General features: G+C 45.9%; 1 protein-coding gene across 1 annotated transcript in view; it reads right to left on the bottom strand.

Moving 5' to 3' along the window:
• LOC111139477 (zinc finger protein 287) overlaps nt 1-18,182 on the bottom strand; it is an 83,807-nt gene that overhangs the window by 10,013 nt on the left and 55,612 nt on the right. Inside the window, 6 exon segments of the mRNA XM_022491744.1 lie at nt 3,569-3,655; nt 4,117-4,243; nt 7,086-7,186; nt 7,835-8,312; nt 9,411-9,490; nt 13,557-13,569. Coding sequence (XP_022347452.1) covers nt 3,569-3,655; nt 4,117-4,243; nt 7,086-7,186; nt 7,835-8,312; nt 9,411-9,490; nt 13,557-13,569 — 886 coding nt within the window.

The raw sequence follows: 18,182 nt of genomic DNA, 5'->3' as shown, positions 1-18,182 counted from the left end.
AAAAAAAAAAAAATGCTTGGGACTAATGTTAAATGAAAAAAGTAGTCTCACAGCTAACATGGAAATGCACTGGAACTACACAAATATTATCAAAGAGCTAAGAAGATGATAGGTTTTTGTTTTTTTTAAGATTTTATTTATTCACTTGACAAAGACAGCACAAACAGGGAGAACTGCAGGTAGAGGGAGAAGCAGGCTTCCCGCCGAGCAGGGAGCCCGATGTGGGGCTCGATCCTAGGACCCTGAGATCATGACCTGAGCCGAAGGCAGAGGCTTAACCCACTGAGCCACCCAGGTGCCCAGATTATAGGTTTTTAAAAAATTCTTTTTTTCCCTTTCTTATTTATTTATTTGACACACAGGGAGAGATCACAAGTAGGTAGAGCAGCAGGCAGAGAGAGAAGGGGAAGCAGGCTCCCCACTGAGCAGGGAGCCCGATGTGGGGCTCGATCCCAGGACCCTGAGATCATGACCTGAGCCGAAGGCAGAGGCTTAACCCACTGAGCCACCCAGGTGCCCCCAAAAATTATTTTCTAATTTTCAATATACTGTCTATATAACTCATTGTTATTTAGTACTAGAGATGTAGTTGTAATTTTTTGTTATTTTTATATAAGAAAAAAATGTTTTTAAAGATTTTATTTATTTATTCGCCAAAACACAAATGGGGGGGCGGCGGGCAGAGTAAGAGGGAGAAGCAAACTCCCCACCAAGCAGGGAGCCCTACTCGGGGCTCAATCCCAGAACCCCAAGACCACAACCTGAGCCGAAGGCAGATGCCCAACCGACTAAGCCACCCACCTGCCCCAAGAATTAGCTTTGCAGGGGCACCTGGGTGGCTCAGTGGGTTAAAGCCTCTGCCTTCAGCTCAGGTCATGATCCGAGGGTCCTGGGATCGAGCCCCGCATCGGGCTTCTCTGCTCTGCAGGGAGCCTGCTTCCCCCTCTCTCTCTGCCTGCCTCTCTGCCTACTTGTGATCTCTGTCAAATAAATAAATAAAATCTTTAAAAAAAAAAAAAAAAAAAAAAAAAGAATTAGCTTTGCAAGTAGTATTACCCAAGTCTGGGACAACAGAGCCTGGAAAACAACAACCAAAACAAACCTGGATTGGTGGACTAATAACACACTGGATTTCGAAAAATCCCAAATGTCCATAGTGACATGTTCACATAAAAAATGAGGCGGGAGGAGGAAGAACTATTCTTTTTTTTTTTTTTTTTTAAAGATTTTATTTATTTAGGAAGAACTACTCTTTACAGGAGAATGCTATTAATCCTTTAGAACTGATGACTGATTTAGAGAATCACTCAGCAATATAATAAAGCAAGACTGAAGAAAGGATGCTACAAATCCTTAAATAAAATAGTGCCAGGGAGTGGAATAGCCATGTGGCCTCTAAGTATCACTCCACGGATTACTTACTGACTATAAAGAAAAAAATGCACCTTTAAAGTGGAGAGATCTGGTCAACAGCACCTTAACTAACATGAGTATCACCAGTGAGACAAATGGCAACGGACAGCACCCACTGATGGTGTCTTCTCGGTAAACATATTTCATCTGAATGTAAACATAAGGAAATCATCAAGCAAATCTAGATTGTGGGTCATTCTAAAAAAACCTGGCCTGGATCTTTCAGAAAATGTCAGAAGGGAAGTGGAAGGGAACAGAAGGGAAGGGGAAAGAAAAAAACAAAGTGTGTCTGTGTGTGCATGTGTGTGGGTGTGCGTGCGTGTGTAAAGAGATAAGCAAAGGGGCGACTGGATGGCTCAATCGGTTATGCATCTGACTCCTGATGTCAGCTCTGGCCATCATCTCAGGATCAAGCCCCATGTCAGGCTCCGCACTCACCGGGGAATCTGCTTCAGATTCTCTCTCTCCCTCTGCCTCTGCCCCCCCCCCCTCCTAAAAAGATATAAAGCAAAAGTGGCTAAATGATGGTAGCTTGTGGTTTCAGGTGTTCAATGTACTGATTCTGCAACTTTTTTATAGGTTTGAAGTTCTTATGGAGGAAGGAAGAAAGGAAAGGGAACAACCAAAAAGCCCATCAATAAGGAACAGGTTCAATAAATTACGAGACACACAATAAAATGTGATGCAGATATTAAAAAAAGAGAACAAGGAAGCTCTTTATATCCTCATTTGAAACACTTCTCAAGATACGCTTTTACATAAACAAAAGCAAAGTAGAAAACTATATGTATCGTTTGCTACCATTTCTGTTAGGAAATGGAGGAAAAGGGGCACCTGGCTGGCTCAAGTCAGTAGACAGTGTGACTCTTGATCTCAGGGTTAGGAGTTCGAGCCCTACAGTGCGGGTAGAGAGTACTTAAAAATATTAATAAAAAGTTTGCTAAAAAGGAGGAGAAAACATTTTTTCCCCAAGTGATAGAAAGCATTCCAAATATAGGATTTTTTAAAGAAAAAAAATTTGTATATATATGTTAAAGATTTCATTTATTTATTTGAGAGAGAGTAAGAGAGATCATGAGCAAGGGGGAGGAGCAGAGGGAGAAGCAGACTCCCTGCTGAGCAGGAAGCCCGACAGGTGCTCTCCAAACATCTTTTTTTTTTTTTTTTTTAAAGATTTTATTTATATATTTGAGAGAGACAGAATGACAGAGAGAAAGCATAAGAGGAAAGAGGTCAGTGGGAGAAGCAGAATCCCTGGTGAGTAGGGAGCCTGATGTGGGACTCGATCCCGGGACTCCAGGATCATGACCTGAGCTGAAGGCAGTCGATTAACCAACTGAGCCACCCAAGCGCCTCCCCAAAACATTTTTATATTGACTTTATGTGCAAACAAAACTAAACAAAATACCTGAACAGAAACAATTAGGGGGCACCTGGGTGGCTCAGTGGGTTAAGGCCTCTGCCTTCGGCTCAGGTCATGGTCTCGGGGTCCTGGGATCGAGCCCCACATCAGGCTCTCCGCTCAGCGGGCAGCCTGCTTCCTCCTCTCTCCCTGCCTGCCTCTTGGACTACTTGTGATCTCTGTCTGTCAAATAAATAAATAAAATCTTTAAAAAAAAAAAAAAGAAAGAAAGAAACAACTAGAAACAAGCACCAGTGGTTGGGCTGAGAGATGTAGGAACCGGGTGAATGAACTATACAGTAAGAGAACATTTTTGAGTGTTTTGAAGATATTTTTTCAAAATTAGAAAAGAAAATGAGTTAGGGAAGTGGAAGTTGGAGACTACAGGGATTTGTTGGTAACAGAATAAAAGAAACTTACAAAGAAGAAGGTCTGAAACTTAAAATTTTAGGGACATTCACGCATGTTTATAAAAGAGGGAGGAGACAACAGCACAGTGAAAGCGCCAAAGCTGGGAATGGGATCCAGGGGTCACAGGGAAGGATAAAAGGAGACACCGGGGAAAGGTGGAACAATGATGTTTGGAACTCTGTTCCTGAAGGTGGCCTCTGTGAGGAGGCAATGCCAAACAGCTTAGTGTTCCTGACAGGCTAGGATGTCTGCGGAGCGTGACCTGGCCATATTTAAATATATATATCTCACTGCACTTACACTCTTCAGTGCAAACAATCTCATAAACAGTTATTCTCTCACCTGGACTAGGGCCTTCTAAGATTTCTTTTATCACCATCCATGGTTCTTCCAGTAAGGGAATCACAGTTGGTCGGTACACCGTAAGTCCTGTTTCGGAGGAATATAAGGAGTTTTATCCTGGAGATAAACAGTTGTTTGAATTTTACTGCCTAACTTCTACTTATCTGTGAGGACAGACGTCCACAGGAAAACAATGGTTTCATGTACATGATCTAGTGGGAGAATTAGGTCACTGTGCTTTTCAGTGCTACGATAAAATGTCCTGCTGCTCAGGAGGGTATGTGCACAGAGCTCATAGTAGGAGGAGATCACAGGAAAAGCAGGGAGCAGGCAAGAGGCAGTGTTGTGTGGAAGCCCTGGGAAGCTGCGTGTCATAGTTCTCAATGCTCCTTCACTTAGAAACTTTTTATTTGGCAAAAGGGAGAACACAGCGGTATCTATGCCCGAATGGAATGAGCAAACTCATCCCTAAGCCCCATTCTCAGCACTGTGCTGAGGAAAGAAAGATGGTGGATATGCTGGCAGCAGTGGGCGTGGCGGATGCTTACCCAGAGAAACCATGTTCCAGTAGTTCTGTAATGTCACAGTCTTGTACAATTCCTTTTGTACGGGACGCATTATCTCCCAGTCCTCCTGGGTGATATCCACAGCCACATCTTTGAATGTCATTGATTCCTGAAACATCAAATACAACTTGGCTCAAGAACTGGCAGGAGGAGGATAGTGGTAACCCCAGGGACATGTGTGATGGGGGAATCAGAGAATGTTGACCTGTAGTAAGAGCCTACAGGTTATCTAGTTAAGTTATGGATGAGCATATGTGAATGGTCCTACAGGGAAGTCTGAAAACACAGAATTTATAATTACATTTTCAGCTGGCACAAGTGTATGTATGGATGGCTCCGTCTTAAAAGAGGGTTTACATAGATGACAGTTGAATGGCTATGCTTTTCAAGCTCTGCCTTAAGAAATCAGAGTGTTGGGGCGCCTGGGTGACTCAGTCGTTAAATGTCTGCCTTCAGCTCAGGTCATGATTCCAGGGTCCTGGGATCGAGGGCCACACTGGGCTCCCTGCTCAGTGGAGAGACTGACTGCTTCTCCCATTCCTTTCTCTTACCGCTGCCTACTTGTACTCTCTCTCTGTCAAAAACTAAATAAAATCTTAAAAAAAAAAGAGAATTCAGAGTGTCATAATTTGAAATTTTAAGATATATTTGTGTGCTTTAGGATGAAATGCAGAGCCCCTCTTTCCTTTTTAAAATAAAATTGGGGTGGGGGGCGCCTGGGTGGCTCAGTGGGTTAAGCCTCTACCTTTGGCTCATGTCATGATCCCAGGGCGCCGGGATCGAGCCCCGCATCGGGCCCTCTGCTCAGCAGGAAGCCTGCTTCCCTATCTCTCTCTTTCTGCCTGCCTCTCTGCCTGCTTGTGATCTCTGTCAAATAAATAAATAAAAATCTTTAAAAAAATAAAAATAAAATAAAGTAAAATAAAATTGGGACTGAAACCCATACTGTTGAACTGTTACACTTTTAATATATCTCACAATCTGGTAAGGTAAGTATCCCTCTTTGCTCTTTTTCTTCCTTTTGTTAAAAAAAAACTGATTCCTTTTCCATGTTTTTCAAATAAACTTTCTAAGTTCCTTATAAAAACTGTATTCACGGGGCACCTGGGTGGCTCAGTGGGTTAAAGCCTCTGCCTTTGGCTCAGGTCATGATCCCAGGGTCCTGGGATCGAGCCCTGCATCGGGCTCTCTGCTCAGCGGGAAGTCTGCTTCCCCCCTCTCTCTGCCTGTCTCTCTGCCTACTTGTGATCTCTGTCAAATAAATAAATAAAATTAAAACAAAACAAAACAAAAAACTGTATTCACAATTACACTACTTATAATTTAGGGGGAACAGGCAATTTTACAAAACTCAAAGCTGCTTTCATGTCTTATAGTATGAAATAGGACATGGATGAACTACAAAATTTATACTATGCTAAGTCCTAGGTATTTTAAATTTTGGGGGTGGGGAAAACTGTGCAGGGAACCTTTTATTTCATTTCATCATCTGTCTGGTTTTAGTGTGTATGTAAGAAAGTTACTAATTTTCTATTTTTTTTTTAGAGACTATTTCTTTTTTTTTTTTTATATTTTATTTATTTATTTGACAGAGATCACAGGTAGGCAGAGAGGCAGGCAGAGAGAGAGGAAGGGCAGCGGGCTCTCTGCTCAGCAGGGAGCCTGATGCGGGGCTCGATCCCAGGGCCCCGGGATCATGACCTGAGCCGAAGGCAGAGGCTTTAACCCACTGAGCCACCCAGGCGCCCCTAATTTTCTATTTTTTAAAGTAAGCTCTATGTCCCACATGAGGTTCTGACTCATGACCCTGAGATCGAGAGCCACAAGCTCTACCAAGTGAGCCAGCCACCCCTAAAAGTGATTAATTTTCATATGCCATTTTCTGTAGTAATCACCTTACTCAAATTTTTTCCTATTATTTCCCAGTTCTTCCCTTCACTTTCCCAGGGTTTTCAGGTAAACAATCGTACTATCTATGAACAATAATTTTACTCTACCAATTTCAGATGTATATTTTTACAGCAAAATTTTCTCTTAAGGTGGCCTGACAGAACACAGACTCACGATCAACATAACACCAGAAAATACTGGCTTTTTTTTTTTTTTTTAAAGATTTTATTTATTTATTTGAGAGAGAGGTAGTGAGAGAGAGCATGAGCGAGGAGAAGGTCAGAGGGAGAAGCAGACTCCCTGTGGAGCTGGGAGCCCGATGCGGGACTCGATCCCAGGACTCCGGGACCATGACCTGAGCCAAAGGCAGTCGTCCAACCAACTGAGCCACCCAGGCGTCCCCAAAATACTGGCCTTTAATTACTTGTTAATGAGAAAAATAATTTTAGCAACTATTGCTTACTGATGGTTTACTGTAATCCAGGCTAACTACAAGTCTTGTAATGTTTAATCCTCACAATCTAAGAGGTAAGTTCTATTTATTAGAGTTTAATCACTCAGGCTAAGTGTGGTCAAGTATCTTGCCCCAAATCATAGGTTCTGATTAACCTTTAGGCAATGTTGCTGCCTTAAAATCAAAACAGTGAGGAAAGGAGTATCAGGGGAAGGCAACAGGGGCTTATTTCTTATAAAGAGAGTCACTTATCTTAACAGGCCAAACTGGATTTAAAGAGAGGAACAGATGCTTAAGTCCTAGATTGGGCTTTCAGTGGGGACAGAAGTTACAGGGCCAGGACATAAAACGTCCTCACACAAACACCTCCAAGAAGCCATTTAAAAATCACAGAAAAGGGTCACCTGGGTGGCTCAGTGGGTTAAGCCTCTGCCTTCGGTTCAGGTCATGATCTCAGGGTCCTGGGATCGAGCCCCGCATCGGGCTCTCTGCTCAGCGGGAAGCCTGTTTCCCACCCCCCTCTGCCTCTCTGCCTACTTGTGATCTCTGCCAAATAAATAAATAAAATCTTTAAAAAAAAAAAATCACAGAAAAAACTAACACTTACTTTGGTCACCAAGTCATTTAACCACCCTGCCTGGAAAGCAGGTCTTCCTTTGGAGTCTTCCTCTGGGGTCTCTTGGGGAAGGGCAGTGTTCTGAGGAACAGCTGGGGAAGGGAGACCATGATGGAGATTAGTCCTGTTTGAACAGTCTAGGAAACTTAACCAAATAGATGCCTATACTTCCCTAAAGTGAGAAATGAGAAACAAACAAAAAACAGCACCCCTACTATAAAGAATCAGAGGGAAGGACCCGTGATACTTGTCCTAAGACATCAATGCAGGTTTCAAAAACAAGTCTGTTCTGGGACTGCTAAGGATATGCACCAAATTCCCAATTTTCTACTACATCTTCATGCGATGTAAATCGTGTGTGCTGTCCCTTAATAAGGAAATATGCTCTGGACCCTCTCCTACTTTTTTTGAAGCATGTTATTGTAAAATCCAATTCACAAAGCAAATGGCTTACTGACAGAATGGTTCAAACCTCTGCAGGTAAAATTCCCGACGGCTCACACTGGGGTAACTGAGTTGCGTTTCATCATTGTTTTAGGACACTAGGTAACATCTGTTTGGTCCCAAGCAGTCTGGAAGGGGCACACCATGCAGGATGGGGTTCCATGTTAAAGCCTGTTCTCGACTCACTGCCCTTTGCTCTCCCCAGTTTCTTTAAAGGGCTGCTCTGTGATATGCTGGTTAACTTCTCTAACCCTAACCACCCAGGATTCTTCCCCTTTCTGCCTTGTGATTCTCACCTTCCTCTTCTAGAATCTGAGTCAAATCCTCTACCAGCGTCACCACTTCCTCACTGCTCTCTGGGTATTGTGACTTCACCCAAGTCCTAACCTCCCCAGGAAGGATGGTCAGGAACTGCTCCAGCACCAGCAGCTCCAAAATTTGTTCCTTTGAGTGAATCTCAGGTCTCAGCCATTTAAGGCAGAGCTCTCGGAGCTGATTCAATGCCTTTCGAGGACCAGCTAGGTCTGGATATGGAAAATTCCTAAAATTCTGTCGACAGGTCTCAGTGTCACGCAAGATTCTTGAAGCAAGGGTTTCCTTCGCAATGTTGTGGGGTCCACTTTGAGCCTTGTCTGGCTTCCACATGAGAAGGACTTGGGCACGTGAAGAACTGGTCATCCTCTTGCACGAGGCCAACATCGCTACAGGTGGGAGAGTCAATCTGGCAATATTCTTTATATCTCCAGTAGTGAGCCAAATGCTTGAAGTCTCATGCTAGAACCACAAAGACATTATATCAAGGGCTGCTGCAGCCAAGGGCAGAACAGGGTCAAGGTAGAGTTAGCAGCCTTAGTTACAAATTCTGAGCCCAGAACTTGCAGGGATGGTTAAGAGACCCTGAAACACAAGAACAGACCATGAAGTCAAGAATTCTGGTGCTCTCTGCTACCCACATCCACGAACAGAAACAGCCTGCTCAAGTGTTCACAGGTAAACACACATAGACTTTACCTGGGTCTTCCTTCCCTACCTCCTCAGACTTGTGAGATAAATGCAATCTGCTGGGGACAGGGGTCGGGACGGCTATCAAAAAGGGTCACAGAAGCAAAGCCCCGAAGCATGAGCAAAACAACAGATCAAACTTATAACTTGTTGAAACAGAAATTAAACTTTTCCGGGGGTCGTGGGGCAGGGGGGAGCTTCAGTATTTTTGCGATGTCACAGAAGCTGTAAAAGACCGCACTGGCTCTCAACAACAGGGCATACCTGTAGGTACTTGGAACAACCTGGGAGGAGAATCCTTCCCAGGTTCCCAAGGAAACTGTCAAGGAAAAAAGGGCGGACATGTACTTGCTTTAGATGTTAATGCCAGCACATTCTAGCTTCTCACTATCAGAGGGCTGGAGAGACAAGCCCGTTGGACTGGGGAAAAGTAGGAGGTTGATGTGCCTTGAAGCCCTTTGAAACGCTTCTACAGGAGACAATTCCTCACGAGTAAATTTGAAACCAGGATTCCCGAAGAAAACCTCAGAACAGGCCTGACCCGGCGACCTGACACCACCTGTCCTCGGGCTCCAGCTCTGAGCCCTCCTCAGGCTCAGTCGTGTAACCGAAGCCAACTGTTTACAGGCTCTGCAGAGGATATGCGCCAGCCCCGCCCGCCGCCTCCCCTGCCCGGTCGGGTCTCCCCAACTCCCCTCCAGCCGGACGGTCGCAGGCAGCGGCGGAGCGGGGACCCGGCCCGCCACCGCAGCCAACACCCCGTGCTCGCCTTTTCCGAGGCCTCGAGCGCGGACGCCGCGCGGGAACCGACTGGGGCTCCGGCCTGACCGCGCGGACACTCGCCCCCGGCGGCGCCCTCGACATCATTACCTGTCGCGGGGGCCGGGCGGACGCGCAGCCCGAGCGGCCGGAGAGGCCCGGGGCAACAATGGCGGCGGGGGCGCGGGCGCCTGCGTGGCGAGCTCAGCCCCGCGCTGCAGAGGGGTCTCTGGCTCCGCCACTTCCCTAACCGGGAAAGCACGACGTGTCTCGGCCAGGAGCTGCACCTTCCAGCCGGGTCCTGAGGAGCCTGGCCCTGCACGAACCGCGCCTCAGCTCCACCGCGACCTCGCCTCAGCCCCACTGCGCATGTGCGCAAGGGGAACGCTGCGCGCCCGCTGAGCCAATCGGAAGGCGCGTCCCGGCCCTCCCTCCCGCCCGAGCCTCATTCCTTGGACCTGTCTCCATGGTAACCTCCTCCACCCATCACTGTGACTTGCTCGTTAGCCCGCAAGGTTCTAAGGGAACTTTAAAGTTTCCCTGGCCAGAAGCGGGTCTGGAAGATGACTGGGAGGTCGGGCAGCTACTAGCATCTGGGCGAGGAGGATGCGGATGGGCGGCGGTTAAAGCTCCACCCTAATTAACCAGAGAAAACCTGGTGCCATGGGGCGCCTGGGTGGCTCAGTCGTTAAGCGTCTGCTTAAGCGTCTGCCTTCGGCTCAGGTCATGATCTCAGGATGCTGGGATCGAGCCCCACATCTGGCTTCCGGGAAGCCTGTTTCTCCCTCTCCCACTCCCCCTGCTTGTGTTACTTCTCTTGCTGTGTCTGTCAAATAAAAATATAAAATCTTAGAAAAAATAGAAAAGAAAAGAAAAGCTGGTGCCAGAGTTCTAGAGGAAGGAGGGGCAGGGAAGATGTGGGTCCAAAGGCAGAACACCCCAAAGTGTATTTTTGAGCCTTACCGTGCATATACATCCACTATGAAAGGTTCTGAGTCCCTCCTAGGAATTGGATTCGGACTTGGAAAAGGGGTAACATCCAACAGCATGCTGTTTACAGAAACACAGCAAACCTACATAAAACGCTTGAAAATAAAAGGATGGGAATACATTCCAGGTGTTCCTGTTATTTACTGCCGTGTTGGCAAACTACCCAAGACTTAATGGTCTTAAAAAACTACTGTTATTATGCTCATGGATTTTGCGGGCCAGGAATTTGGAAGGGGAACGGTGGGCATGGCTCTTCCCAGCTCCACAGTGCCCAGGGGGCCCAGCTGAGATGATTTAATGGCAGGGAGGGTCCATTTCCAAGATGGCCTCCTCACTCACATGTCTTAATGGGTGAGCTCAGATGGCTTAAGGATGAGCTCAGCTTGGATCTGTTCAGAGTGACCTTTTCCACGTGAAGGATTCAGGCTGGCTGGACTTCTTACATGGCACCTCTGGGCTCAAGAGCAGATATTCTAGTGAATAAGAAAGAAGCTTCATGGCTGATGACGACATAGCTTTGGAAGTCACATAGCATCACAGCGTCACACGTGATCAAAGAAGTCATAAGTCTGTGCAGCACCAAGCAGAGGCAAAAGCAGACTCCATCACTTGATGGGAGGAGTGTCAGAGGGACTTACTACTACTACAATAGGCAAATTTGAGCAAAAAGAAGTTGGGCAGCGTGATGGTTTTTGATGTGGCACCTTGCGTGGCTACAGTCTGCCATTCAGTGAAACACGAATTTAGGTGTTTTCTAGATATTATTAATGTGCACAAACTCAGGGGCACCTGGGTGGTTCAGTGGGTTAAGCCTCTGCCTTCGGCTCAGGTCATGATCTCAGGGTCCTGGGATCGAGCCCCGCATCGGGCTCTCTGCTCAGTGGGGAGCCTGCTCCCCCCCACCCCCCGCCTGTCTCTCTGACTAGTTGTGATCTTTATCTGTCAAATAAATAAATAAAATCTTAAAAAAAAAGAAAAAAAGAAAGGACAGATTATTTTATCTCACACTCTCATCTCTTAAGAGGGAAACACAATACCTACAGGACTTTCAGGCATCTGAAAGCAGACTTTCCCCACTGGGCAAGCTGTTCCAACCCATCTACTACATGGGACAGAAGGCTGTCGGCTCTGAGTAGAGCACGGGGTGGGGAAAAGGCTCAGTGGCAGCCACTGGGACCATCTGACCCGCTAGACTTGACAGCATTGGTAGTGGCTGGTCTGGAAGCCACCATTGCAGTGAAGAGAGGTCAGGCAATATGTTTACTATGATGGTGGCAAAATGCTGGTTTTCCAACTCCAGTGCTGGGGGGTCTGGTAAGGAACATATTTACTTTTCACAGTTCTGGAGGCTGGAATTCCAAGATCAAGGTACCAGATTTGGTGCCTACTAAGGAAGAACCTGTTTCCTGGTTCTCAGATGGCTGTTCTGTTTGTGCGTTTCCCCACAGTTACAGGGAGGCAAACAGTGATTAGGTATCCTAGAAATCGATCAAATCTCAATGGGTTGATCAAAATCGACATCCAGTGGGGGATGGACGGCTCATCTGTGCCTCCAAATATGAAACCCTGAACAGGATATGATTATCTGGTATTTCAGCTGAGAGAGAATAACTTGAATCTATGGGTGAGAAAATGATAGATTACTGCGGAATGTTCTTTTATATAATGAGGAATGTGGGGAATTCTAGCAAAATGCCAGTATCATAAACCACAGAGAAAGGCACAAAAACGTTCCAGATTAAAGGAAGGTAAAGGTGGGGTGCCTGGGTGGCTCAGTGGGTTAAAGCCTCTGCCTACTGCTCAGGTCATGATCTCAGGGTCCTGGGATTGAGCCCCGAGTCGGGCTCTCTGCTCAGCGGGGAGCCTGCTTCCCCCTCTCTCTGCCTGCCTCTCTGCCTACTTGTGATCTCTGTCAAATAAATAAATAAAATCTTAAAAAAAAAAGGAAGATAAAGGTCACTTTGTAATTACTGGCATAACTGACTACAGACTAGATCCTATAACTGAGAGGCAAAAAGGACTTTCAAGTCATTTGACAAATTACACAAGAGGCAGTAGAACAGATGAAACTAGTGTATGGAGACTAAAGTTGCAGAACTTAATGTGAGAGAGTATCTCAACAGTTAGGAAAATCTCTACTAAGTATTTAGGAGTTAAAGTCCAGAACATATATAACGTAACCTCAAATAATTCAAGGGACAATATTGTGAGTGTGTCTGTATCTACATCCTGAAGGAGAAATTAAACAGATACAAATAACAAAGAAAATGGAAAAAAAGAGGGGCACCTGAGTGGCTCAGTCAGTTGTGTCCAACTCTTGATCTGGGCTCAGGTCTTGGTCTCAGGTCGTGAGTTCAAGCCCCGCATGTCGTGAGTTCAAGCCCCGCATTGGGCTCTGCTTGGTGTGAAGCCTACATTTAAAAAAAAAGGGACAAAAATATTACAAATGAATGGATCTGGGTAAAGCTTATATTAGTATTCCTTGTACTATCTTTATTCTTGAAAACTTTACACTGCATAATATCTTGCTAATGCATTCCTAGATACTTAGGTGTTTTTTTTTTTTTTTCTCATTCTCTTTTCCTAGGAAAGAATTTCAATCCTTATATCCAAAGATAAAGTTAAAAAACGAAAACAAAAATAGGAACCTAGGAACACATGAATAAAACACTGTTTGGGCAAACACTTGATCTAAAAAATTGGTCAAGGATTTTAAAAAGCATTAAAGATTACTTAAATAGGGGAGCCTGGGTGGCTTCATCGGTGAAGCGTCTGCCTTCAGCTCAGGTCATGATCCCAGGGTTCTGGGATGGAGCCTCGAATCCGGCTCCCTCCCTCTGCCTCCCACCTCATTTTCTCTCTTGCTATCTCTCTTTATCTCTCAAGTAAATAAAATCTTTTTTTTTAAGGGATTATTTAAATAATGGAGAGCAAAGCGTCCATGGCATTTAATTTATTTTTTTTAAGATTTTATTTATTTATTTGACAGACATCACAAGTAGGCAGAGAGGCAGGCAGAGAGAGAGAGAGAGAGGAGGAAGCAACTCCCTGCTGAGCAGAGAGCCCGATGGGGGGCTCCATCCCAGGACCCTGGGATCATGACCTGAGCTGAAGGCAGAGGCTTAAGCCACTGAGCCACCCAGGTGCCCCTTGCATGACATTTTAATGAGCCATTTGGTTCATCAGCACAAGACAGAGAAATTATAACCCAAACCTTCCCACCCTCACACAAAGACTATGAACAGGGAAGTTTTAGGGTAGCCTTACCGGACTCACATTCCTGTGACCAACGACAGAAACGAGGCTGACCCCCAAAAATCAAAGGCACAAGAAAGACATTACCGGGGAGAGGCTCAAAACTGGCCCTTGCGCGAACCTAGGGGTCTGCTTATATGGAGAAAGTTCCCGTTCAGGTTCCCGCGAGGGGTCCAATATGCTAATAAGGGAAAGGGGGGAAAAATGCCTCATCCTGATTGGCTGGAAGGGCCTCGTTCTGATTGGTCAGAAGGGTCTCACCCTGATTGGGTGAGATTGCCAGGCCGCTCAGGGAGTTCATTGGTGGATTTTGGAGCCGGGTCCTGCGTTTTAGGGTTGGCTTGTGGTGGGGGCTTGCCCGCAAGCCACTTCTGTTCTGGAAGGTACGGCTTAGCTGGAGCAGCTCACGGGGAGCGCCTCGGGTCACTGATGTTTGCCTATTAGGGCTTGTTCCCCTGAATCTAAACTGTCTCATAGGACAGCAGTGTTTCCCCAATAGGAAGTCTAAAGCCCCTCTGCTCTGTAGTGTTTGTCTTCAGGGATTATGTGCGCGCACGTCAGCAGAGACTTCCTAGGATGTGGTTGCATTGAGGTCCGGTAGGAATGGGACGCAGCCTTAGCCCATCTCCCAGGAGCCCCAGGGCCCAAGGCCACCTCCCAGAGGGGAAGCGAGAGACCAGGGAGGTGAGGCTACAGGGACACCAACCGTCTCCCCTCTGCGGAGGTGTGAGGTCTGCACAGTAAGGAGATTGATTCAGTCCACGCATTTTTTTTCCATGCTGTAGGCTGAGGGCATTGTCCCATTTACAGATGAGGAAAGGGACACTCAGAGAGATAAGGTGACTTAACCAAGGCCTCCAGTAGGTTAGGGGCAGAGCCCAGCCTTGAACCCTGCAGTACTACCTCCGACCATAGCCCTGTTCTGTTTTTGGTTACTTCCACTATACAAACGGGGTGGGCTTGAAATCTTCACACCTGGTTATCATGTCTTCAGTTGGAAGGGAAGGTAAATTACTTGCACTGATTAAAAGAAGGGTCAGAGGGCACCTTGGTGGTTCAGTTGGTTAAGCAGCTGCCTTCGGCTCAGGTCATAATCCTAGAGCCCTGGACTCAAGTCCCGCATCAGGATCCCTGCTCAGTGGGGAGGATGCTTCACTCTCTGCCCCTCCCCCTCTCATGCTCTCTAACTCTCTTTTTCTCTCTTCAAATAAATAAAGTCTTTATTTTTAAATAAAGATTTTTCTTTATTTGACAGAGAGAGATCACAAGCAGGCAGAGAGGCAGGCAGAGGGCGGTGGGGGGGGGGCGGGAAGCACGCTCCCCGCTGTGTAGAGAGCCCTATGCGGGGCTCCATCCGAGGACCCTGAGATCATGACGCCAGCCGAGGGCAGAGGCTCAACCCACTGAGCCCCCCAGGCGCCCAAATAAATAAAGTCTTTTTAAAAAAATAAACAAAAGAAGGGTCAGAGGAGTTGCCAAAATACTTAGCAAATTTTTAAAAACCCAGGGGGCTCCGGAAAATTCCCAACTGTAATGATGGAAAGTGGAAACATTCCAACCCTAAAAGTGGGTGAACCGTGAGGCTTCTCCAACCCTGCTCCTCTCCTAGGACTCCAAGGCTTGGCCTCCTGCCCTCCACTGCAGAAGAGATCCCTTTTTTATAGGTTCAGTTTCTCTGCCCCTGTCAATGGAAACTGAGAAACAAAACTGTGTTTTAATATACTGGGTTATCAGCATCAACCTGGGCGCAGCGTGGAGACTTTAACTGGGCTCGATTAGGTGGTAGCATTTGTGCCTCTGCCAAATCCTCACTCATGTTTTTTTTTTTTTTTTTTCCTATTCTGACATCGATGCTGCAATGTGGGTGGAATGACCCCCATTTTACACAGGAGGCCCAGAGAGGTTGAGAACTTTCCCATGGCCACACAGCAGCAGTGGCAAGGCCAGCATCCGTGCTGGGGTGTTGGACCCATCATCCCTCTCCAGTTGGGTACAGCCATGGGGAGGGGGGGTATGTGTTCCTGGATAATCAAGATCCAGGGCCTAACAGACTCAGCCTGAAACAGGAAAGGGAAAGAATTAAGATATCCTTAGTGCTCACAGCCCCTGTCTGTGCAGTGACCCCAGCAGTCATGGTATTGAAATTTGTTTTTCTAGGAAAGACTGCATTATGCTGTTTTACAAACACTGAGTTCTAAAGTCAGCTCAAATAGCAACACTCCGTTTACAGAAAATCCCTCCAAGTACCCACAAATGTGGGAAAGGAAGTGCCTGTGGGAAGTTCAGACCCCCCCAGAGGGGGGGCTCAGCAAGTTCCCCCACTACTTAGGGGAGGGCACCCAGGGGTCTGATATTATTAAATATTAAATTAAAAAACTATAAATTTTTCTCTTTCTTCATCTTGTTTTTTTTGTTTGAGAACAATTATTTGACTTATTCTTTATATAAGCATCTTTGTAATCCGTTTCTGTCCCCGTGTCTCCCCTCTTTCCCAAGCGACCACTCATCTTCCATCACTCTTGAGTAATTTGCATTTACTAAGAATTTTAAAAGTAGCTCTATATCGCTTCTTGCCCTTTTTGTTAAGATCAAGTGTAAAAAAGTAGCTATAACTGTACAGTATGTACTATTTTCTGTTCCTCCTCTTTCATGCAACATAACATTTTGAGATGTATCTGTTTGTTCCGATGTCAGTGATTTGGTCTTGATGGCATTGGATGCTACCGTTTGTTCACGCGTTCATTTCCCGACGCACATCTGAGTTGCTCCCAGGTGTTGTGTGTTTGAAATACAATTGCTATGGACATGCCCGGAAAAGTCACTGTGTGGGCATACACTTTCATTTCTCTTGGTTAATACCTAGGTCTGGAATGCCAGATCATAGACTGAGTGTATGTTCAACTCTTTAAGACACTGTCAAACCGTTTCTCGAAGAGGTTGTATTATTTTGCATTCTCACCAACAGCGTGGGAGATATCCAGCTCCCCCCGGCAAGGGTTCTTAATTCCTGGTTTGTCTTTTCAGCATTTTCTTCTTCTTCTTCTTTATTTATTTATTTTGCAAAATCACAACGAGTAAAGGCTGTTTGCATTAGTAAAACTAATTAAATGTGGTGATAATTTAAATTTTAAAAAATTATGTATTTGAGAGAGAGAGAGAGAGAGACAGAGAGAGCACAGGCAGGGGCAGCAGCATGGGGAGAGGGAGAAGCAGGCTCCCTGGGAGCCCGACGTGGGGCTCCATCCCAGGACCCTAGGGTCATGACTTGAGCTGAAGGCAGACACGTAACCAACTGAGCCACCCAGGTGCCCCTAAATTTGGTGATAATTTTAAAAGTGAAATCAAGGGGCTCCTGGCTGGCTCAATCCATAGAGCAAGTGACTCTTTTTTTTTTTTTTTTAAAGATTTTATTTATTATTTATTTGACAGAGAGAGAGATCACAAGTAGACAGAGAGGCAGGCAGAGAGAGAGAGAGAGAGAGAGAGAGAGAAGCAGGCTCCCTGTCGAGCAGAAAGCCCGATGCGGGACTCGATCCCAGGACCCTGAGATTATGACCTGAGCCAAAGGCAGCAGCTTAACCCACTGAGCCACCCAGGGCCCAGCAAGTGACTCTTGATCTGTGGGTTGTGAGTTCGAGTGCCACATAGAGCTTACTTCCAAAAAAATTGAAATAAAACGTAGAAATCACCAATAGTCATGCCATTCTAATTATTTTTATGTATTTTCCTTTAGAATTTTTCAGGTGAATGCACAAGCAAAGACACCTTACTGAGGAGGTAAATAAGCATAACTACCTAAATAAGCAATTACCTTACTGCTAGACATTTGTGTTGTTTCTATTTGTGTTCTTTTATGTCACACCCAGTTGTAAAAAAAAAAAAAAATCCTGTGCATCTTTTTTTTTCCTTTAAAGATTTTACTTATTTATTTGACACAGAGAGAGAGATCACAAGTAGGCAAAGAGGCAGGCAGAGAGAAAGGAGGAAGCAGGCTCCCCACTGAGCAGAGAGCCCGATGCGGGGCTCGATCCCAGGACCCTGAGATCATGACCTGAGCTGGAGGCAGAGGCTTAATCCACTGAGCCACCCAGGCATCCCCATCCTGTGCATCTTTTACCCAGTTCTCCCAATGGTAACATCCTCTAAAACTATAATTCAATATGGCAGTGGGGAGACCGACATTGATACAATCAGGATGTAGAACATTAACATGCTACAAGGAACCCACAGGTGTCCTTTCATTGCCATACCCACTTCCCTCCTGCCGCCACTCCCCCATTTACTGCTGCCCATCCCTAATTTGTTCTCCCATTGCTATGTCTCTATCATTTCATAAATTCTACATAAACATCCGTATGGATGTCTAATCACCTACAAATGGACGTTTACATTGTTCCCAGTTCTTGGGAATTACAAATAAAACCGATATAAAAGGGGCACCTGGGTGGCTCAGAGGGCTAAGCCTCTGCCTTCGGCTCAGGTCGTGATCCCAGAGTCCTGGGACTGAGCCCCGCATCGGGCTCTCTGCTCAGCGGGGAGCCTGCTTCCTCCTCTCTCTCTGCCTGCCTCTCTGCCTGCTTGTGATCTCTGTCAAATAAATAAATAAAATCTTTAAAAAAAAAACCGATATAAAAAACT

The sequence above is a fragment of the Enhydra lutris genome, unplaced genomic scaffold (assembly GCF_002288905.1).
Source record: "Enhydra lutris kenyoni isolate GAN:26980312 unplaced genomic scaffold, ASM228890v2 scaffoldscaffold109, whole genome shotgun sequence".
NCBI classification, from domain to species: domain Eukaryota; kingdom Metazoa; phylum Chordata; class Mammalia; order Carnivora; family Mustelidae; genus Enhydra; species Enhydra lutris.
Note: the sequence above shows the minus strand (reverse complement) of the source record. Positions and strands in the feature narration are given on the sequence as shown.